This window comes from Labrus bergylta, chromosome 4 (genome assembly GCF_963930695.1).
Source record: "Labrus bergylta chromosome 4, fLabBer1.1, whole genome shotgun sequence".
Classification (NCBI taxonomy): Eukaryota; Metazoa; Chordata; class Actinopteri; order Labriformes; family Labridae; genus Labrus; species Labrus bergylta.
In genome coordinates, this window is record NC_089198.1 from 14,610,592 (window position 1) to 14,635,125 (window position 24,534).

A 24,534-nucleotide genomic window follows, 5' to 3' on the forward strand; every position below is an offset into this window, starting at 1 on the left:
CACAAAATGGCTTAGATGCCTATAACCAGAGGCTTACACCATGTGGCATTCACTGGGGCAAATGAAGCAGAAAAAGTCCCTTTTTTCCCAAAGAACTATCAGGATGTCAAGTTTAACTTTACCAAATAACAAGTCATGTGTTGTTTTTCAGTGCTTAATGCTCGGTCAATCTTTTTGTATGTTAAAAACACACTTGAAGCAATAACTTGGCAAAAAGGCAAAATAATACCTCCAAGTATAAATCTGGTCCCTCATACATGTTTTTATCCTTTAAAGTAGCAAAAATGTATTCCAGACAAGCAAATATGTTTTAGTTATATACAAGCTGGTGATGATTAACATATAACATATACAACACTTTCTTTTATCATCCCCTTAAATCCCTAGCTAGCATTAAGTTGAAACCTTGCGAGTTTTCTTCACTTCTTAATGTAATGTAAGAAGTGGGTACTGCTAAACAACATCACTGTAAGCTAGTAAGTAGCATACGATAAAATGTCTGTTTGGTAGTTTTACATGTTAATATACTAAATTAAGTTCCTAGCTAGCATAATGTTAGTAAATTAGTAATAAATTTTATTCACAGCTAATGTCACATAAGCTAGGAAGTGGGGCTAGATATTATCACTGTTAGCTAGAATGTGTCATATAGTTAAAAAGCCATTTTTAAAAATTAATTAATTAATTTAAACTTTCCTCACAGCTGACACTTTTCATTAGGTTTGAAGTGGTTGAATGGTAATGTTAGCTGATGTCTAAGTGGCGTTAGCGTGATAATCAAGTTTGTTGTGTGGCTTGAAATATGGCCAATGTTCACCTAGTTGCTCATTAATCAAATCTAACTATTGTCAGATTCCCTAAATTGAAATTTGGAACACAGCACATGACATTATGATTAAAGCCAGAGGCGCTGCTTGTCAACAGGACAGGCAGGCAACTGCTTGGGGCCCCAGGCCAGTAGAGGGGCCCCTGACAGCTGACAAACTTTCAATCCAAAGCAGTGGCCCAAAAATGTGCAGATCTTGCAATGACAGTAAAAAAAAAAAAAAAAACGCCCTAGTGGGCCCCATCTGACAGCACTTACTCCCTTTGCCCTGCTGAACGTTGCAGCATTATTGCTGTTAAAACCAAAGTTTGTCGATGGAAGTCAACAAAGAAAAATGAAGAGGAATGATATGAGAGACAACAGAAGCAGGGAAAAAGAGGACGACCTTTATTTATACTCAAGATCATTAACGGGCAACCCTTATTTACAATGATATCGAGTAAATTACAGAATCAAACTGAAAGAGCCAACAAGGCAATAAAAACAGAAGAAAGATTTCTATATGCAAGTAAAAGACATCAAGCTGAGGTTATATACTGAACATGAAAGTTAAATGAAAAGACAAGAAACAAAACAAGAGAAACTTTCGACAGTAAAGATTTAAATACTTTTTAGGACTGACAGTAAACACACTTGACTCCAAACAGGAATTATGGGGGTTGACCTACCAATGACTACAAGGGAAGAAAGCAAGCGTCTCTCTCTGTCCTCGGGTCATCATAAAACTGGTCACTAGGATACCCACTCCCACCCTTTCAGTATAAAGGTTTAGTTTAATGAGGGAAAGGTCAGAATCTGCTGGTGGTGATTGTGTAGTGGTGTGTGGGAGGAGATGACCCTTCATCAGTGTCAGCCATTAGGGTCGTCTTTTATCAAGCTGAGTCAGAGTTCACGGCCCATCCTGATTAAACAGCACAACACTAAAAATAAAGTCAGTGAAAACTAAAGAATGAGAATTTTGATGACGAATGGAAACTTATTTAAACAAAAGCCAATTTCGTTTTTGTTTTCCTATTGACCCCATTATACAGTTTTCTTATTCACTTATTTATTTGGAACATTTGATTTTCATAGTTTTCATTTTGGATTATATTTTTCTATCTTGATTGTTTTTAATGGAATTTCTTCGTCCCACCTTGAATTTATTCTGCAATATTCCTATGAACATGAAGTTGTTGAGCATATCGATTCCATTGGAGTACTAAATGTCACAGTGGTGATAGAATTAGACGCTTAATTTAAATATCAACCTGAAAAAGGGAGTTGGTCACAGAGAATATATTCTGCTTTCTCAATTATAAATGTGATTCAAAGAGTCCTTGAAGAATAATATCGACAAAAACAAGAGGTATTGTCATGATTTGGTCTTATTTAGTTTTGTATTTCAGCATTTAGGTTCCCATGTTTTAATTTCTCCTGATTATCCAAGTTTGATTGTTTCCCGTGTGTGTTTTTGTCCTAATGTTTCATAGTTTAGTCTTTAGTGTTTCGTGTGTTATTTTGTAACTTCGTACCCTGGTGTTTCTTCATGTTCTAGTGTTTTTTAGTTACTTTCTTGAGTTCTCTGTGTATCTTGGCGTTTCTTGATTTATGTTGTAGTTCTAGTCTCCAGTGTTTCTTGTCTTGTGTTTATTCCTGCCTCTGTGTGTTTTCCCTCCAGTGTGATTGCCCTCATTGTCTACACCTGTGTCATTAGTCACACCTGTGTTTGATTACGCTATGTCTATTTAGTCTCTGTGTTTCTTCACCCCTGGGTCAGTTCATTCTGTTATGGATTAAGAAAAACTAAGAGGAGGACCCAGATGCAGCTCTAATAAAAAATATTTATTTAAACAAAATGTACAAAGGCTAACACACAACTTACTAAAGCAGAAAACTAGCCATGAGGAAACCTCAAGTAACACTAGAGCACGAGGAAAACAGACATCTACTGACACTGATAACTGACATACAAACAATACTGAACTGACCCAGGGGGGAAGAAACACAGAGACTAAATAGACATGGGGTAATCAAACACAGGTGAGACTAACGACACAGGTGAAGACAATGAGGGCAATCACACTGGAGGGACAACACAAAGGCAGGAATAAACACAAGACAAGAAACACTGGAGACTAGAACTACAACATAAATCAAGAAACACTAAGATACACAGAGAACTCAAGAAAGTAACAAAAAAAACACTAGAACATAAAGAAACACCAGGGTACGAAGTTACAAAATAACACACGGAACACTAAAGACTAAACTATGAAACATTAGGACAAAAACACACACGGGAAACAAGCAACACCAGGATAAACAGGAGAAATTAAAACATGGAAACCTAAATGCTGAAATACAAAACTAAATAAGACCAAATCATGACAGGTATGAGTTGGTGTTTACTGTAGAGCTCAGCTTTTGAACAAGTTTGCCTTAAGTTTGCAGTATGAGGACATTTTTATCTGATCTTACAAGACTACCTGCAAATTGCAAAAACTGAATGTTGTGACACTGGTGGTTACAGGTTTCTACCAGTGGAAAAAAAGACAAGTATAGACCTATTGATATTTCCAGGGATATCCAAATAACTGTTAATCCCACTGGGTGTGTGTGCAGTCAGTTAATGGATGCACACCTTTTCAGTGACTGTAAGGAAAGACACGTCACCTTAAATGCTATGAAGGGAGCTGTATTATCCACCAGACTGACCCCCAGAATAAAGACATTTAAAAGTGTAAAATAAGAATTTCCTGCTGAAGTAGATGATTTCCATACTGGTTTGATTCCACTCCGTTGCACTGACTCAACATCCTGACATTACAACGAGCAAACAAGGACGCTGTGACTTTCATCGAACCATTATTACTTTATTGTTCAGCACAAACACTACTAAACACTGCCTGGCAGCATGATGCCAGCTGTGGTTACCTCGTGTGCCAGGCAGCTCGCTACCAAGTGTGTGTGCGCCAGTGTGGTTTACGTCTTCTTATCACCCACACCGAGCTCTGGTTTGTTGCACTGCAAACACCTTTGTGCCTTAAAGTGCTTCTTTGTGCAGACAATGCAGGAAAGTTCTACATTCGAACTCCCCATGATCTGGAAGGTCTAATCTCTGGTAAATCCAAACAAAGGTGTATCTTCAATATAAATAGCAGAATACCTACATTAAAATATTCCATAACTAAAGAGTAAACAGACAGTATGGTACATGGGGATCAATGTGGAGGATGAGATGTTAGAGGGGATACAAAAAACTTAGCTTATTGAGCTTATATAATGGTGTAATAATTGTGTTCTCAAAAAAAGAGCCACATCAGTTGTTTTTGCACACTTTTACTACTTTCTTTACTACCCTCTGTCCATGCTATGTCATTTTTAAGTTACTAATCATTTGTGCATCACTTTATTTACTGTAGAGCTGTAAAAAAAATAATAATAATAAAAGAAGAGATCATCTTCTATTGTTAAAATACTTTCTAAAGAGAAGGCCTAGTCGGGGACAGTGGGTTTTAACACTGCAGGCATGTGTTTGAAACCTCATCAGCTGCTTCCACACAAAAATAAGAATCTGTTCATTTTGCGCAAAACTTAATCCAGACTGCAGGGAGAGACAGACTGTACTGAGGAAGTTTGATGGAGGAACTATAGCAAAGCGACATGGCACGCAATAAACCACGGAGTAAACCACATCCTTTAAAGTAAGAAGCTTCTAGTCATACACAAACTAAGCAAGAGAGGGATCCTACAAATGGTTAAGTTACATTTTAAGCATCTGACCCCTGCTTCATGAGAGTTTAAGAGATGGCTGCTGATAGAAACGAATGCTGTCTGTCTCCTGTAGAAACACACACACACACACACACCCATAAATCCCTTTATAGCACAAACACACACAAACACAGAGAAAGCCTCATGCAACCATTGTAAGAGGCTAATGTAAATATGAACAGCCCCCTCATATGCAGACAGGAAATCTCTCACTGTGACATTTACACATCCAACAGGCCCACAGATGGTCTGCCTGCTAAAGCAAACACTTTATATGTTCTACAAAAAGAGATAAAACAACACAGCTGGGCTAATTATTGGAATAAGACTTCTTTTTTCAATGTTTAGCTATTTTCATGTGTGATAATTAAGTCGTCTTTTTCAAGATCATTAGTCTGATTACTTAAAAGTAGAACCTGACCAATATAACATTTTCCAGGTCGATACCGATATAAGGAAGAGAACAAATCTGATGGCGATATATTGACCGATATCTTTTTTAGATGTACCTTCGATCTTTAGAGATAGCACAACCGCAAACACTTGTGGAAACGATCAACAGTATAATGAAGTCAAGACGGTCTCTTAACTGGAAAGTAAATGCGTATGTACGTGCATCACCGCTTGACACTGTGATAATAAGTGATAATACTTGTTGTAATCCATATAGCACACTCTGCTGCTGACAGCCAGAAAGAGAACTGCTGGTGTAAAATAAATAAAGTAATATCTGCGTATGTCCTCAATAAAATTAGCTGATAGAGATAGTCACTTGATACGCTTATGCTATATATATATGTTATCAGCATATGTTGTAGGCTGGCCGATTTATCGGTTAGGCTCTTCTTTAAGCATGGTGTGATGGTAAAACATGAATCAAATACTCTACTTTGATGTTAGCTTAGCCTATTATAATGTCTTCAAACTGTAACTAGCCTGGCTCTGACTAAAGATGAAAATATGCACCAAGGGGAAACACTGTTGCTCAATAATAACCACTTTTACCTTGTAGAAATCTTACAGAAACATGCAGAAAGTGTAAGAGCTACAGTTCAATGTATTACAAAGGGTGTAAAGAATTATTTTTTTGGCTGAGAGTTGGAACATCCTCGAGACTTTTAAGTCCTGTGAGTTTGGCCATCAACCAGAGACCACTTTAGAGTTATGTTCCTGTTTAACAGAGCTGGGCCTGTTGCCCCTCTTTTTTGTATGCTAAGCTAAGAAATGGCTAGCTGAAGCTCAAAATTGGGCTTATAATATTTAATAATAATACATTTTATTTATAAAGCGCTTTTCTGTTACTCAAAGACACTATATATTAGTAATAATGAAGGGGTATTGATCTTACTGCTCGTGATAAAAGTCAACTAAATAGGTTGGTTTTCTTTCTTTTCATCTGCAAACCTGTGAGCTCATTCAAATAAATACACTTTGATGAGTAACATTTCTGATGTCCATGTTGTGTAATCAACAATGAGAGTGCCAAATCCACTCTAGCCAGCTTGAGTCTGCATTAGACTCAGCATGAACTCCACCAGGTCCTCAGCCAAGAACTCTTGTCCAGGAGCTGCCAGTTGTTCTGGTAACTGGAGCCCTCAGACTCCAGCAGCATGAGAACATTTAAACAGATGTTGGTGAAAGACGGGCTTTCCAACTCTCTGGAGAATAACTAAGAAAGTCAGTGGAAGACGAATGAAAACACAAAAAAAGGGAAAAACTCTTGTAGGAAAAAACAATTTATTCACTTAGCTTATTTAAAATGTGTGGAATATAAATATCAGTAAAATACAACTTAGAAAGTACATGCTACATTTATACTGTAAAGCTAACATCCTCATAGTCTGCATAGTGGTTTTAATTTGACTGATCATTTATCTTTTTCCCTGATGGAAAACATTAAGCTTGATTTCAGGAGCAACCAGAGGGACGGTATCTCATCTTCCTCTTTTCTCATAACATGCTGGACAAATCCACTTCATGTCTCCTTGACACCCCTCTAAAAACAGAAAAAGAAAACATGGATCAGTGATACAAAAAAAACAACAACACATGACCAGAAACCCTGAGCTTCAAATATGTGTGTGCTTCATTCTGAATGTTATCAGGAACTTTATCGTGTTGATTTTGGTGTCCTCTTTGTAGAAATCAATACATCTGATCTCTTTCCTGGTGCTCTCCTGTAAATGTGTGTAAGTTTCTCTAATGAACAGTTTCATTCTGCCTCTTTTTCTTTTAAGCTGGCTAACGTTCCACTCTCTGTAAAAAGTTGCTGTGGAACAAAAGGCTGTGTTGTGTTGTAAATCCTTGTGGTACACTGACCCAGTGGCAGGCATTTTATGAAACTACACAGAAATAATCACTTCCTTCTTGGTGGAAGGTTGTGTTGTAAAATCCAAACAATATTCTTGAGTTAAATGTTGGTTTGACGCTGGTTTGACTTTGCTGAAGCTACATTTGAAAAAAAAAAAAAAAAAAATGTTAACAAGGATTGTTGTACATCAAAAACAGTGCAAAGACAATATAAGGTCATACAAAATGTATACAAACCATTTATGATTCCATAAACCTGAAGTTTTGTCTTAAGAGTATTTGTTTTGTACTCCTAACTCCATAACACAAAGATTGAAATCAACAATATAAACTATGTGAAACAAGCTTTTTGGAGCTGAAACAAAAAGCTTGTTCCACATTTCAGCTTGAAGTGACTGAAATAAACTATTTTCTAAGTAGTTTCAGATGAAGTTCCTCTAAAATTCTAACAATTTCACATATGAGAGAGTAGTGTGGTTACCTGTAGTGTACAGCCTCCGCTCTGTGAAATCAGAGGATGAGCAGTGGATGAGCTCCACAACGTGGGGTCCTCCTGCATTGCTAATGTTTCATTTACAAACTTCATCATGCCCGTCAGATGACTCTTGTTCTCCTCCTCAGGCACCAGAGTGTTCACAGACTCCCTCCTCGACTCACTAGTCTGCTCCTCGTCTTCCTCCTGCAGGCCTCTGTCGTCGTGCCTGTCCAGCATGTATGTGAGCGGATTAAAGGAGAGGTCAGGGGTGGCTGTGGCTTCTGCAGCACTGAGGCCCTGCCAGCTGTGGTCCACTGTGTCTGTGGAGAAAGAGGAGGCAGAGGAGGCAGAGGGGGAGGTGGACTCCAACGGCTGTTTGCTTAACTCCCTCAGTGTGGCCTTCAGGCTCAGGGGGAAATCCAGAGAGGAGTCGATGCTGCTCCTCTGCAACCAATCACAAGTTTGATTTGATAAAAAAGGGGCTGAGAAGGGCTGTGCGTGAGGAAGGGGCGATAAGCACGTTCTTTGTAGTGTTGGGGAGAACAGGGGAGCTGAGAGAGGGTTGTCAGAAGTCATGGCAGTTGTCTGGGACTTTCTGGGCAAGGATTGAGGGGAGTGAGGAGAGGAGGAGCCCTGTGAGGAGTACATAGCAGGGAGGCAGAGAGAGTGATTGAACAGATTCTGGCGGTCTGCAGCTCTCTCCAGGCTGGAGAGTCGGGCTTGGAGACGTGTCACCTCAGACTCCTGCAGGAAGACAAGGACACACATAAAGACTTTAATCGCCTAGGTGTATGAACCAAGGTATATTTCTCAGTCTATTTTAACTTTTCATACTTTATATTAATATTTCTATACGAGAACAACACAATCCATTAGTTGACAGTCTCCTCTCACTCTTCTGAAATGAAATGATGGGTTAAAAAAAAAAAGAAAAGGAGGGAAACAAGTTGTTTAATGTTTATATAACAAACTGCTGATGATGAAGTCACCACTGCACACACTTACAGAGAGAAACAGAAAGAGAAGGGACAGGGCAAGACTAGGAGACAAGATGTAAAGGTGTGCATAAAAAAAGGGAAAGACTTGAGCACGGTGAGCGGTAGTTTTTGAATGCTAATATAATATGGATAAGTAAGTACAATTCAAATGGGAAAAAGGAATAAAAAATGTTACCTAAGATAGATTCATGCTATCTTATCGTAAATATAAGCCCCCCAGAGCCCCCATTCAATCTTTAAGAAACACAGAATATCAACAAAAACACTTGAAATGCAACTTCTTCTACGCTCAAAAGGACTCTAAAAGACTTTACCTTGATGAGCAGAGACTCACTGGAGGTCTCCATTTTCTTCTCAGAGGCCCACAGCTGGTCCTGCAGCTCGGCTGTCTGGACTCTAGCTTGATTTAACTGCACGCTGAGCTGCTCCAGCTGGGCGTGGAGGTGACTGTTCTGGGCTCTGGACTGCTCGTACAGGATTCTGGTTTGCTCGAGCTGGGTCTTACTCTGCAGGAGTTCAGCCTGAGTCTGGTCTCTCTGCGCTTGGAGGTGAATGACGTGGCTGCGTGTGCGATCCAGCTCAGTCTCAGTTTGATCAACTTTGATTCTGGTCTGCTCACACTCGGCCTTGACTTGCTCAAGCTGGTTCTGGCTCTGCTGAAGTTGAGCCGCGAGCTGCTCCTGGGAGGAGCGCATGGTGGAGGACATCTGCTCGGAGACCTTCAGGAGCTGGCCTCGAGTCTGCTGCACCGACTCCAGCTGGGGGGGGGGGGGCAGGCAGAGTTTGTTATGATATACCGTTTGATATGATGAAAGGTAACTAAAGTTGTAGCAGCACAAGAGAGATATACAAGTAGCAGGAATCAAGATTTCGTCATCAGTCTGTGGAAGAAATGAAGAAATAAGAAGAGAAGAAGAGAAACTGAAGGTGGACAAAAAGAGGAACTCCCACAGGTTGTTGACGTCTATACACACTTTCTTTCTGAGATTCTTATAGGGAAGCACAGGAAGAATTCTGACAGAGGAAGTATCTGCTGAACAAGTGGTGACATGTGATTGTAATTTAAAATAAGGAGTTAGACATAGTATCATAACATCATACTGAATAGTGTGATATAATTATCAAATACAAATAGCGTTACTTGAATTTTTTGTAAATGGTGTGCTTAATAGATTTCTGAGTAAATTTGACTCACAACATCTTCACCTTATGATTCCTCACAGTGGAACTTACACCATGAATGAGGGTAACATGAACAGAATTGGCCGAAGAAGAAGTTGGCAGCGAGATAAAAGCAGAAGAAGAAGACAACGAGATAAAAGAAGAAGAAGAAGTTGACAGCGAGATAAAAGAAGAAGAAGAAGACAGCGGGATAATGTCGGAGAGCAGTGAATATAAGTTAAAGGATGAAGCGTGCTGACAGATCGCTGTGAATACATTAATCCTGCACTTTCCTTTTTAGATATTGTGATAATGATTATTAGGATTTCTTGCAATATATTCTTTATAGCAGAGACCCTGTGTTTTGATACTCTGGCTATCGGGGGCCAAGTATCCTACATCATATCCTAACATGAGTTACCCTGCAAATTCCACCCCGAATGAAATTCCAAGGTTTTAACAAAGATCCTGAACGGATCAAAGGCTCAGTAGAGTTTTGCTGTACAGCATCAGTATCCCTCTTTGATAACATTTTATTAATAAAAACACCCTTAAAGGCCTTTTGACGAACATGTGTATTGAATTAGACGGAGGAGGTGCAGCTGCAGTACCTCCTTGCTGTGCCTCTCCCTCTCCACCTCCAGCTCCACCTCCAAAGAGGTGATGGTGTTCTGCAGATCGGCCTCCAACTGCAGCCAGCGAGCCTCCTTCAGAGCCAGCTCCTCCTCCACGCTACTCAGCTGGACCTCCTGCCAACACGCACAAGCCGGACATACAGTCACACATGGCAAAGATCCACATCTTAACACGTCATTAAAGCTTTTATTTACCCTCATTTCCTGTTGTTTCTAGTAGAGACTATCTCATCCAACAAGGACAAAATGGCTTTTTCTCGAAACAAGTCAAGGTAGTGTATTACATAAAGAAAACTAAATTAGGATACTTTGAGATCGTTAACCCGCTAAATGTATTTTATTGTCGATTAGACAACAAACTCAGTATATGTATTAGATCTTCTTTATTCCCCTATGTTAAAGATTGAGTGATAAAATAATAATGAAATGTGCGTGGACTTCACCTTGTCTTTGTTCTGCAGCTTTGTGGCGTCTACTTCTCTGCTTAAAACCTCACAGACACATCGAGTCTCTTCAAGCTCCTGGAGTACGGTTTGAAGTTTCTGCTGACTTGTACTCAACTGCTGAGTGAGCTGCTGGGACTCCTATCAACATACACACACACACACACACACACACACACACACACACACACACACACACACACACAAACACATGAACACACACATATCAGCCCAGTGACTGGTTATTCACAGAATAACACACAAGAGTATGAAATCATTCATTCATTATTTTAACTTTGGAAAACAATCAACACATATATCCCGTAGTCTTACAACTTGTGAGCAAACTAGATGGGATATTGTTCATTAGGGCTGGGAATCTTTGGGGGTCTCATGATTCGATTGAGAATCTATTTTCGATTCAAAGCGATTCTGGATTCATGATTCAAAGTTTATTTTTGAATCAGTACATACTTCAGGATCCACTCCAGTCATCTGTGAGACTGACTGAATTTCTTGATGCTCCATTTGGTATTCTACTGAGTGAAAGAGCTAGCCTTAGCACTTAGCAGGGAGGGACTAATTAGCCTAAAAAAATAAGAATCAATTTTTGGAAGTTATGAATCTATTTGAATTCTCGATTTTGACATAAATCGATTTTCCCCTCACCTCTATTATTCATTGTTCTATGAACAATTTGACAAATGTAATTTGGACACAGAATTGAAAGTTGTCACTTTGTAAAGTTCCCTTTGAAAACATGTTGAAGTCAGATCTACATGTATTTCAGGTGTCTCATATGCAAGGCTGAAATACGAACGCCGTCCACAACGGTCTTGCTCTCTTGCATTAACACACACAAGCTAACTAAAAAAAATAAAAGATTAAAGCATAAAGAACATTCCCCGGGAGCTCGGGGTCTGCAACTATTTCCTGCAAATGTTTCTCTCATTCAAATCTTTCGTTAAAGGAGGGGGAAGACTCATCAAACAGGCATGTCTGCAGTTGTCATGGTGCTTTCAGGCGCTGTCTGCCAGATTGAACAGGCGCAATCAGGACAAAAAAGCCATGAAGTTGGTGAATCAGCTCGTGGTTCTGCTCTGACTGTGCCAGTGTATGCAGTCACATGACCAAAATTGAAACATGCCAGATATTCATTGGAGCAGTACGGAGTAGCAGATGAGGCCATGATCAGGACTCATGCTCCTCGTGCACTGCAGGACACAGGACGCATCACTGGACTGAAAATCAGCCCTCCTTTAAATCAGTCGTTTACTCAAAATTTGGTTCAGAATTGTCCTGAAGTCGCCAATGTGTCCGTCTTCAGACTCAGGTCTTATAGAAAATCTTTATAACGTGGATTACAGAATCAGGACTTTCCTCTTTGATGAAAATTAATTTTGACAATAAGTGTCTTTGTTAGCAAAAATAAGGCTTGCATAATCAGTGCTAGCCCGTGCTGTTTGTTCCCCAGCTCTATTGCAGCTGAAACTTCCAGAGGCCATATTACTTTGTCGCAGATAGTTTTATATCTAACTTTGGATTCAATGTAAATCTTTAGTTTGAATAAATTATATGAAACATAGATGTAAATTCAATTTTCCTTATTATATATTCAAAATAATTTAATTGAAAAAATATTAAAAATTTAATTAAAATTAAAATACTGTTATCTATCCCGATTAAAGACGATTCCTATTGGAATTGTAAGATATGATAACCCCGCTATGTCGATACAGGCCCACATAGATATGAGAGGAGAGTTCAGGTTCAAATATCAGCGACTCTGTGTACAATAATGTCTTAAAGTTGCAATGCATTTACATTTATAGATAACTTGCATTAAATATATTCTTATAGATTATTTATTTGTCAAAGGGATCAATGTATGACCTTTAATTTCTAATGATGACTTTAGGGATAGAAAAATCTCAGCAGGAGCAGGAATGCTGCTTGTTAATGTGTTTTCTCAGTTGTCTTTTCACCTCAGTCTACATTAACTCTCAGTAACCCATGTAAACATTTTGTCACAAGTTCAGCCTTCTTATTGTGTGACCTCTCCTGACCTTCAGGTTTCTCTCTGTGAACTCCCTCAACTCTCTCTCTCTGGCCTCCAGGCTCTGCTGCACAGCCTCCACCTTCCTCTCCATCTCCTGCTTGTGATCTCGGATGGCCACTTCCAGCTGGGCCAGCTGAGGACGACAGGATGGCCGGAGGGGTGGGGGTGGGGGGGGGGAGGGGGGTGAGGAGAGGGGAAAAGCAACATTACATTTAATAAAAGCAATAAAGATAGAGAGAATGCAGTAAAACATTTCCTGAGAGTGAAATGAAATAGAATGAAAAATATTTGTTGGTGTGTGTTTTGTACCAGCTGTGCTCGCTGTTGGAGCTCCCCCTGTCTTTCCTTCAGAGCATTGTCCATGTCTAAGACCTCGTTAGTTCTCTCCTCCAACTCCCTCTGGGTCTCACTGCAAAGCCCCACACACACACACACACACACACACACACACGCACACACACGCACACACACATTATTTTACTGAATAGTTTGTAAAAAATGCACTAAATGAGTGACTTTAAGATCCAGCACTGGTAGACTGAGAGCTATAACGGTGTCTGATTGTTGCTTGATACAGGGATTATCATTAGAGGACTTTCTACAAGAGTTTATTGTTGAGCATTTTTAGATTGACCTTTGGGTTTGAGTATTTACAAGATGGCATTTCAGTACTTCATTGTGTGGAACGGGGCTTTTGACTGCAACTTAGTTCTGTTATTACACCAGCAATGTTCTTTTTTTTTCCAAAGGGCGTTTTCTGTATCAAGCATCTGCCTGTTCCTGCTGCTAATGACTGCACTCATTGTGATCTGACAGTCACTTTAAAGAAAATCTGAAGGATCAGATTGATTAATAAGATTAAACATGTAGCAACCTGTCCCTTTGTTTTTTGGAAAGGAAATGATTCACCCATGTCTGAGTTCATTTGTGTGCTTGACGTACGATATCTGCACAAACTGTGTTTCACAGTTTTTATCTTTGTCAGTGGCATGTTTCAGATATATTACATCACAAACCAGAGCATATGTGTTAATCAGTCAGAACAACAACTTACATGACATGACACATTACACAATATTCACCTACTATTGTACAAAAAAATAACTTAAAAATTATTTTAAAAAAATTCACATTATTTCATAAATTCAAACAACAACAGATTGCATCAATTCATCAAAACAACATAGAAAATTCAGGTGAAAAAGGTAAACTATATAAAAAGCAATCAAGTAAGAGAGCTCAAGAGAGCTCAAGAGGGACACATGAACAATAGAAGGATGTATGACTGTGTTGGTGTGACTGTCGGTGTGTTTTTTAATACAAAGTTGGATTCAGCCACAGATGAGTCCCATACGGTCAGATCATCAGCACATGGTTTCATTGTTTGGCTCGTCCCTGCGTGCAGAAATATAAATTTCTTATGACAGAGTTTCCTCACCTAAGTTGAAAAGTCAGTTTCTCCACCGTGTCTTGCCGTTCGTCTGCGGTGGTTTGTGTTCTCTGCAGAACATCTCGGAGTGTCTGTAGCTGCTCCAGAGTGTCGGCCAACTCTCGACGCACGTCCTGAAGCTGTCGCCCCAGGACCTGGACCCGCTGAACGCTGTTGAGTCTGTCGGCATCACAGCGATGGAGCTTCTCCTCCAGATCCACCACTGGTTAAGATAAAAATAAAGGAAAACAAAAGTTAGGAGCAAGTCCTTAAGTGAAGGAGCTCAAGGATTAAAAAAAAAAAAAAAATAGTAACATGACTGTAATTTGACATTGTAACATACCGATTTCATTTTTTCTTTCAAGTTGGTTCATCAAGTTTTGCAGGGTTTCCTCCATGCGGCTGATGTGAGACGTCTTCACAGCGATGTCCCTCCTCAGACACTTCAGCTCTGACTCCTTGGACAGCAGCTCCCCTTGACACTCCTTCATCTCCGAGTTCAGATGGCTGCACACAGCACACAGAGTGGAACACAAAAACAATAATCAGCACTCTTGTAAAGCATTTAAAGGTCTTAAAAAAACAAAACAAATCGACTTTTCTTGATGCAATAGAGGGAAGATGTGCTACAGAAAGAGTAGAAAACATTAAGCAGCGTACACATTGCATTAAACATGCCCATTTCCTCACCTTAATGTGAGCATGGCCCCCATTGTGGACTGGAAAATGAAATCCCTCCACAACTGTTGAAGTAGTCAAGCTGAGCTACACAGACGTGCCTTTTTATGGCACTATTAAATACGCAACATGCAGAGCTTTTAAAATGTCACAAACTGAACAGAATGAATTAACTCTGAACACATCAGGCTTCAACCTCCCTGTCCCAGGGAAAGACCCACATTTATATATTCATGTCCAATGGGGTGTAAAGAAGGGAAGGGCTGCTTTATGCCTACAGACATATTGATGTGGTGTAATCATGAGACTGTCCCACTGTCTGTCTGTGGAGGCTGATTGCCCTTGCTGCAGGTCAAGAAGGGAAAGATACTTGCAAGAATGTTCCATCACAAAATGGTTACAAAAGCTTCATACAAACGGCTGTAAATAGCTGCAGGACGATATTAGATAACATTAAATAAAAACAGATTTCAAAACATTTGGTTAAATGTTATTTTTAAATGATTTTATTATAGCACTGTCAGTGATTCATTTTGGTCCAAATGCATTTAGCCTTTTGAAAACTTAGTAAATATTTTGTATTATGTCTAGTTCGAAACAACAAGAGTGTAAAGTGTGTGTTGCTGTGTGTACAGATGTCCTACCTGACGGATTCAGAGAGTTGTGTGTTCTGCTGCTTCGTCTCCTGCAGGTCTTTGTCTCTCTCCTGCACCTCCTGCTCTCTGATCCTAACCTCCACCTGCAGAGCGGCCCGGGCTCGTTCCAACTGCTGCTCCAGACTGGACACCTACAGACAGTCACCCAACACCAGCAGCATCCCTCATTATTCATCTAGGACATCCATGGATCTCAGGGGAACCAAGCCATGGAAATTCACATGATCACAGCAAAATAGGCTCGACAAATTGTCTTGTAGAGCAGATCTGATGGTTGCACGATAAAGCAAGTTCCACATCCCCGGGCTTTCTTATGCTTTAGCTGGCTATATCGATATCAACACCTGATACACTCTCAGTTCCTCTAATTTATCTTTTATTTCACAACTTTTTTTCAAACGTTTTTCCCCCCCCCATGTCTTTATTTAGAGGAAGGACAGTGGATAGAGTCAGAAATCAGGAAGAGAGAGAGAGAGAGAGAGAGAGAGAGAGAGAGAGAGAGAGAGAGAGAGAGAGAGAGAGAGAGAGAGAGAGAGAGAGAGAGAGAGAGTGTGGGGAATGACAAGTGGGAAAGGAGCCAGAGATTGGACTCCAATCAATGGCGCCTGCTTGGAGGACTACAGCCTCCTAACATGGGGCACGAGCACTAACCACGAGGCTAACAGCGCCCGCACTAAAAGCTTTTTAACATGATACACATCATTTTAACAGTTTAAGTCAAAAAGGAGTAGAAGGTCAAAAGCTTTTCCTAACGTATAACCTCACCTCATATTTCAAATATCTATGTCGAGGAATGTCGAGGTCCAGAGATCAAAAAGTGAAAGGACATTTCTCTGAAGCCGAATAAAAGCCAAAACTCGAAACATTACCTAGTCTCCTTTTGACCCTGGCTTCAACAGACCGGGCTAATCCATAAATCTTGCCACCTAGTACAGTCCTCTGACCTCCCTCATTTCAAATCAATAATTAAAAGCTGACCTTTTCTTGATCATCTATTTCTTCCAAGAAATTGATCTCCTGTTGTTTGCCCAGATCAGATCGTGTTAGCCTTTATGTTCAGCCCTACTCACTGAATGGTGTTTATTCTCCTCTGTTGGCTGTGAAGGACAGAAAGTTCAACCAGACCAAATGTGCTCAAACTCTAAAAGATGTAATGATGCAGATTTATTACATCTGTCATATAGACAGTGTAGAGGATTAAGTTAGGACGTACGTACACTGTACAGAAGGTGCAGCAGTGTCATCTCACACCGTACGTGTTAAACCAGGATGGGACATCGATGATTGTCTTAAAAGTTTCCTTTGAAAACTCCCACAGCAGAGTTGAAGTCAGATCTATGTGTTTTTAAGTTACGTCATACACATGGCCCGAATACAAACACACTCACAAACTCAGTATCACCAACATCACAAGCCAAGTCGGAACAAATACTCTCTTGCAGCTGGAGGTCTGCAGCTATATCCTGTCAATGTTTATTTCATTCATATCATTGGTAATAAAAGGAGGAAGAAGACGCATCAAACAGGCTTGCCTGCTGTTGTCATGGTGCTTTGAGACGATGTCTGCCAGTTTGGGAAAGCGCAATCAGGGAAAAGCCCTGAAGTTGGGGAACTGGGCCGTGGCTCGTTGGGAGCAGCAGATTGGTCCATGATCAACAAACGTGCCTCCCTGTACACTGCACGGCTCGGTCGAAATGAAACCCGACTTCAAAGTGAGTCAAGCAACTCAAACGTGGAGTCAAAATTGGACTGACACTGCACAGTGGATACCGGACTGTACAGCCACAGTAGCTCATCTTCTACTCTTTTTGCGCTGCTGTTTGCTAAAACAAACAGTTTTAATAAACGTGTTTAATGTTTGCTGTTAAGGTAAGATCTTTGGGGATTACACTGGACTTGGGACAGCTGTTAGAATAAACCAACTTGTCAGAATTAATCAGAAACATTTCAGAAGAGTTTCCTAGATAAATTCAGTTAAACTGACATGCTTCTTAATGAAGGACCACTGATGAAGCTTTATCTGAACAAAAACGTCTCAGAACATCCCTCAGTCCACTCCAGTTATTACCAAACAGAATAATAAATGACCGAGGGCAAGGAGAGGACAATGAAGTCGAAAACTTGAGTGAGTCTCAACTCTCTTATTGGGCACACTTTTATCTGAAGTTAGTGCAGTCAGTCAGTCAGTCAGACCACAAGCTGGCTTTAGCACATTACTTGTTTTATGAATAGGAAAACGGGCTCCTGGCTCCTCAACATTGTGACGACCCCTGACTGTCAGGGCTCCTCCTTGTATCTCTCCCCACTCAGGTTGCCTTCAGACAGAGAGGGACGGAGCCACTTCATTTGATGTTGTGCAACTTGGCAGACAGGGCCTCAGTATTTAAACTGGCTTCTCATTCTCTAGGCAAGATTTTGTTTTGTCTTTGTTTTGCCTCCACAACATTACACACATTCACCATTGCAATCACCACTGATTGACCAATTGCACATTCTTTGATTAGGTGGATTTGACTTAGCTTTCGATAAATAATCTCTTAAATAACGTAAAACTGTGTGGCCTCCCTGTTTGTCCAGCTCACTGAGCCTGGGTTGTGACAACATGAAGCTCTAAGTGACCAATAAGGGGAGCAGAAATTTGCTCCTATGCTGCAATTTAACTGCTAGGTAACTTGTTTGAGGAACTGAAGTGCAGTGTTACTATGTTTGGAAACACTGCATGCACCACTGAAGCGCAACATAGACCAAAATATAACGTAATCCCAAGCCATGGCCATGTGGTGTAAAGGGCCCTCAGGCTTTGAATCGAGGTTTGAAAGAATTGATTATCCTGGTTTATCTGTATCTTATATGTTGTATTGTCTTAAATAATGTATAACTAATGTGTAAATACATCACTAACTTAAACACATCGCAGACAAAAAGCAGATCTACAGCCTTATATATTCTGGTTTGATATTTTTTAGTTTTCCTTTTTGCTTTGGAAGACAAGCTTTGTGTTCTTAAAAAAAATCTTAATTGTCTTGTTGCAAAGTGAAATATTTGTATTTCTCTCGATTCACTACAATAAATCAGCCTGTGGAGTTCTTCATGAAATTATAGTAGAAATATAAACACACATTCCTTTTTGTGCCACTAGATTTGATAGATAACTCGAAAACACTGAAATCATGGTGTTGTCAGATCTTCATGAACTTGCCTACCTCAGTCTGCAGCTGGCTCTGACTCTCCTCCAGTTCAGAGATGTGAGCCGTGCTCTCAGCCAGCATGGTCTGCTGCTGCTGCAGAGAAAGCTGCAGCTGCAGGTTCTGTTCACTGGAGCTCTGACACTCCAGACTGGCTCTGTGGAGCTTCTGCTGCAGGGAGGAGACCTGAGGGGAGGGACAAGATCAGTTCAAGAGGAGGTTAAAAGACATAAGTTCTTACGTTACATCTAGCAAACTGTGTGTTTGTACGTGGCAGTGCACCTTGTCCATGTTCTTGTGCAGATCACTCTCATAGTTCTTCTTAACTTCCTCCGTCCGCTGCAGGTATGAGCTCAGCTCCTCTCTGCACGCTGACAGAGACGACTGCAGCTCACAAACCTGATGTCCAAACAGAAGTGGTTAGTGTGGAATTCACAATGCTTCTGTAGAGTTCAACGTCAGCCATTTGTCTTTGTGAAATCGTGTCTTTGTTCAAACCTTGGTAGCAGACTGAGCCTCTTGCTTTTTTAAACTCTGCAGAAACTCCTCGCTGAGTCTTTCTTCAACCTGCCTCTGCTGTAAACACATCACATCACATTTAGGACTGCAGGTACATTATGAGGATTAATCATCATTGTCTGAAATGTTGGTTGTGCTTCATCGACTGAAGAGAAGCTTATAGGGGGTCCTACACACTATAATGCGTGTCCTGACCTGTGTAAGCTGGTCCAAGGAGCTCCGAAGTAGAAGAGCTGCTTTCTGAGCGTCGTCTCGCTCCCTCTGGAGAGAACTCAGCTCCTGCTCCATCTCTAACACCCCAGACTGAGCCTCCTCCACGGACAACTGCAACTGCAGGAGAGACAGTACTGTTATTTACTGAAGGAAATATCTGATTTTCCTTTGATTTGGTTTGAGTTATACAGAGTGTAAAACATTATCACAGCTTTCTTCTACATGATTGGTTAACCTAAATGATTGATGTATTTAACCTTTACTTAAACAGGCTAATAACCATTTGAGATCAAGACCATTGGCTGGTTGAACTGATTTAAGTAGGAGCATATTTAAACTGTAGAGTTTCACTGAAGCAAAGCTGTAGTTGTTGATCACCATTTCTATTCTGTGCTGCTGCTCGTTGAACTGTTGAGAGTGAGACTTTTTGCACTTATCCAAAGACTGCTGGTACTCCTTTTGCTTTTTGCTCATTAGTGACTGGTAATGCTGAAGGGTGCTGCTTTTCTCCTGGAATAAGAAAAAGCAAAAGTTTTATGTTTTGCAAGCAACAAGTAGCAAACATGCTCATAATGACAGCAAAAATGAAGTCAATATGAGTCAATGAAAGAAAAAGGACAAATATCTGGACAACATCATGAGGGTGCATGTGTTGTACCTGCAGCTGGTTCTCCAGCTCAGTGTTGGTCAGTGCAGCCTGGCTGTAAGCTGAGGTTTTCTCCTGTAACTGTTTCTCCAGTGCAGCTGCACGAGCACTTTTCCTTTTTAACTGAAGGGAAACAGAGGGAAGAAGAAAAATAACGCTCTGCAGCTTGAAGTATAACTGAAACATCATAATGAACATTCATTAAAAATGACAGTAAACATCCCACCTCAGATGGTTGAAAAGGTTTTGAAATCATGAAATAATCAAAAATAAGTACCAAAGTTATCAGAGCTCTAAATAAAAAAAATCAGCTTTCATTTAAGTTGTAATACATCATATATCATTTAATATTAAGAAGGATGCAAACACAGATGACATGTTCATCTTTAGGCAGAACATTTTGATTTGAAAGAAATAAAACAATGAAAAAAGTGTATGATGGAAGAGAAGAGAAGACTGTCACCTCTTTCTCCGTGTCTGTGGCTTGGCTGACTTTGTCCAGCAGCTCCGTGTGGAGGCTCTGGTAGTGGGAGGCTCTCTGGGCCATGGAGCTCTGCAGGGTGGAGATCTCCTCCTGAGCTCTGCTCAGACGCTCTTGAAGCCGATCCACCAGGTTGTTCTGTTTGTTCCGCTCGGCTTCTATCGACTGCAGCGCTCGAAGCAGCTGCTGGTAACCTTCACCTGCAAGGATTGAGCAACATGGCAAGAATCATATGAATCATATGAGGTAGAAATGCTCATTTGTCTGTGATTTCCTGTAAGTTATTTACTATATGACCACCACGTTGCATAAAGCTTGTTTTAGGTTTCTTCTCTACCTCATGGACTAAAATATATATACACACACCTAAAATGAAAAACAATGATTAAGAATAGGTCCCTCCTGCTAGCTATTTCAAGTTTTAGGAATCCAAAAGGTTCTCCTATAAGGACAAATCTGAGTAGAAAAGAAGTGTATGGAAAATAATTAAAATGGAAAAAGCCGGAGATGTAGAATCTTCTGGTGTATAAAACAAGAGCATCTGAATTGAAAATAATAAAGGCTTACATTTGTTTTAACACCAAAGTATACATGAAGTTTGTCTACATACCCGGCTTCAGCTTCAGCAGGTGTGCAGTTCCTGTGAAATCCATTGGAGGCAACATGCAGGGCCTGATGCACAGCGGCCCCACAGCAACCTAAAAGTACAAAATAAATGACATCGGCAAAGGCGTCACACCTTCCACAAGATCAGTGAGAAAAAACCACAACCTGTTCTGGACAGTTTCTATTGGACCCAAACACAGTTTTAGGAAAACAAGTAAACTGTTCTTGTCATATTCCCTTGGGTTCAATTTTGTGGGATGCTTAAAAGAAATCATGTGATGCGGGAACAAAAATGACAGTGTTATTGTGTGTATATATTCTTCACCTCTCGGAGGTGCAGCAGGGCCAGTGCTGCCTCAAGGCTGGCAAGCTCCGCCTGGCTCTGCTGAGCCTCCCTGTGGCTTTGGGCCACCCTGTGCTCCTGAGTGTGGGTCAGAGTCTGCAATTCCTCCAGCTGCTTTTGCAGAGAGGCCAGCTCCCTGCACTCTGCTCCCTGCTCCTTAAGCCTCCCTTCCAGGTATAAGGCCTTTCGTCCGGCCTCCTCCAGCTGAGCTTTAAAGCCAGCAGCCACGGACTCAGCCTGCCTCACGCCTTCCTGCAGCCGACTGGGAAGCAGGCAAGATTGGGATAAAAATGTGTAAACCAGAAAATCAAAGCTATACTTCTGAAATACTCCAATAATTTCTACACACACAAAATAAACTACTGAAGCAATGACACGGGACTATAAATCTCAGATGCGTACCTTATTGTTTGGTTCTGCTCAACTTTTTCTCTCTCCCACACGGTGCACTTCATTTCCAGCTCCTCTTTTTCTCTGTCACACTCGATTAGACTCTCTTTGAGTTTACCCTCACTCTCCATCACCTTTAAAACAGACATAAACACAGTTTTGGCTTCAGCATGCAACTAAAAACTAAAAAAATAGATTTACTTAAATCATTTTATATAATCAAATGTACCATATTAACTTTAATGGAAATGGTGGCCTTATAATCTTTGAATGCTTCTTTGAGTTTCTCAGCATTTTGAAGTGCTTGGTTCCTTTGTTGTTCAGCCCTGTAGGCAAACAAAAATAATAACTCCATCATTTTATCACTGTTATAATATCTGTTCATATTTCAACTCCAGGTTTAAGTCAGTATATGCAATTAGTTTACACTTTAAAAACCAGATGGATTAAAACTGTGTGAAGTATCAAAGCCCAGATAGGTGCGTCACCGTTTGCCCAGTGCTGCTGTGTTGACGAGCTCTTCTCTGAGTGTACTGAGCTCCTCGGTGAGATTCGCCACCAGAATGTCACTGTGAGCAGCTGCTTCCTGGCTACACTCTGCCTTCAGCTCTGAAGCCCTGGGAAACAGACACAACAGGTGTTGTAAATATTGCAGCAAGTTAAACTGGTGGCTGAAGCAAAAGGCATTTCATTCAAAAGCCAGAATCAATCCTAGCCCAGAACAACAAGGACAATAACTTAAGACTAAATGACATTTTAGTACCATGACAGGTTATAAACAACAGCACATTCCATAATATTCACACCAGTGTACTATGCAATGCCACAATATGCGTGTCACTACCATTCAGCAATTACATAAATAGAGATATAAAAGCAGAAGAATAATTTGATGTCCGTGGTTACTTGAGATCTTTGGCTTGAGCCTCCAGTTCTGCTTGAAGCTGACAAATCTGCTCACTCATAACTGCTACATTGTTTTTAACTCCCATCCTGGAGCTCCTCAGGCCAGCCTAAAAATTAAAAAACACACAGAGCAACGCGTCACGCAAAGTTTCTGCTTACATAACAAGATTTCTATTTGTACTCTCTTTGAAGTGGAAAAAAATAAAGTATTTTGCCAATGGCTCAACAAAATACTTCCAAGAACACATACTATACAGTGCACTCATTTGACGCACACAAAAACAAAAGCACAAGAGTGAGTGTCTAAAGCGTGTGTTGTGGATGGTTTAAATACCTGTGACTTGAAGGAGGACAATTCAGACTGCACCGCATCGAGGTCACTGATGAGCTGCTCATTCTGTAGGCTCAGACAAGCGTTCTCCTGGCGCAGATAGCCCGACTTCTTCCGCGCAGTAAAAGACTCCATCTCTACTGGCCTGGCTGAGGCTGACTGATAAGTGAGGGATGAACACAGGTGTGAACAAAAGGAGGTTTGAGAGGAGATTACAACACTGTTTACTATTTACTATAATGGAATCCAGGCCATGTTTATTGTTGATGATTCTTGTCTAAATGGTCTTTATAACATTTACAGATTACTTTGAAATAGAGGGGCATGCATCATATCTGATTTCCTATTTCCTAACAACAACAAAAATAGCCAATACTGTACAGACCACATTTACACTCTTAGCCTGACCTTTATAATATTCAATCATGTATCGCTACTAAATCTATGTAAATGAGAACCAATGTAGTTTGATGTGAACTTCAAAGTTTGATGAATCCATCCACTCTCTTTTTGGGGGAAGGAAAAACCATGTTTTCTACACACAACAACATACAATGCAGAATGAATGAGAGGGTGATGTACAGTATATCTGACTGGGTGTCCTTCACTGTTATGACTCAATAAAACACTTAAAGAAACTTGTTTCTTACCCCAGAGTTGCAGGAGGTTAAACTACAAAGAAGAGCATGTCTCTCCTGACCAACACAGCCTGACTGGGATGGAGGATCATCAGCTGACTGACTATAGAAGATGTACCATACAGGGACTTTTAAAATACATGGCGTTGTAGAAATCAAGAACTGGTTTAGACTGGCTTCATGTTATTCACTTACTTTACCTCAGATTCTGGTCCAAACTGAGCCCGTCAGTGTAAGCAGACTCCTTAGATTGTCCACATCTTCAGTGAAACTGTTCTGGTTCTCTAACATTAGACTAGTTGTGGGTACAACTTCAACTAATATACCATCCTATTACCTTTTAGTTGCTCAAGCCATATTTCCCGCTTGTGTAAATGTCTGACAGGTATATCACCAACTAATAACTCAGCATTATACCTTCAATTCGTAAACGTTTTTTCACTTCTAGTGCAAACGAACTAGCTAGCATAGCTACGTGTGTAAATGTAAACAAAGATGCTCGGTGCGTCAACAGGTTATCGCTACTTTTGAGAACATGCCATCAAATAAACAACAGGTTACGTTTTGAATTGTGCACACAGTCTATCGTCTTGTCTCACGGAAGCCTTATTTAGTACCATAGACTTTAAATGTTAAGTTAAGTACCACTATGCAAAAACTTTCCAGTTCAATCAGTGTAGGTGTAAGGAAGTAAAACGGTTTGTAAATTGTAGTCCCGCCTACGTTCTAACAACGCACGTTGTGATTGGCTGAGACGAACCTGTCTGTGACGTGATTGGTAGATGTAAGTGTTGACGACTGTAGCCGCGAACAGTGGCGCTTTCACCGACACTGTGAAATTAGAAACGGG

General features: G+C 40.5%; 1 protein-coding gene across 1 annotated transcript; it reads right to left on the reverse strand.

Moving 5' to 3' along the window:
• Positions 1 to 6,302: 6,302 nt before the first annotated feature.
• Positions 6,303 to 24,378, reverse strand: ccdc18 (coiled-coil domain containing 18). Its single transcript, XM_020649171.3, has 25 exons — positions 23,885 to 24,378; positions 23,050 to 23,205; positions 22,716 to 22,822; positions 22,298 to 22,426; positions 22,039 to 22,135; positions 21,822 to 21,943; positions 21,402 to 21,681; positions 21,081 to 21,168; positions 20,453 to 20,670; positions 20,002 to 20,112; positions 19,722 to 19,853; positions 19,326 to 19,460; positions 19,110 to 19,187; positions 18,894 to 19,010; positions 18,630 to 18,797; positions 15,415 to 15,557; positions 14,436 to 14,599; positions 14,102 to 14,315; positions 12,973 to 13,072; positions 12,671 to 12,796; positions 10,605 to 10,745; positions 10,138 to 10,275; positions 8,680 to 9,123; positions 7,374 to 8,111; positions 6,303 to 6,578 (listed from the first exon to the last, which is right to left on the reverse strand). Exons 2-25 carry the CDS (start codon positions 23,179 to 23,181, stop codon positions 6,558 to 6,560), a joined length of 4,143 nt encoding a protein of 1,380 aa, XP_020504827.2. The 5' UTR covers positions 23,182 to 23,205; positions 23,885 to 24,378; the 3' UTR covers positions 6,303 to 6,557.
• Positions 24,379 to 24,534: the final 156 nt, after the last annotated feature.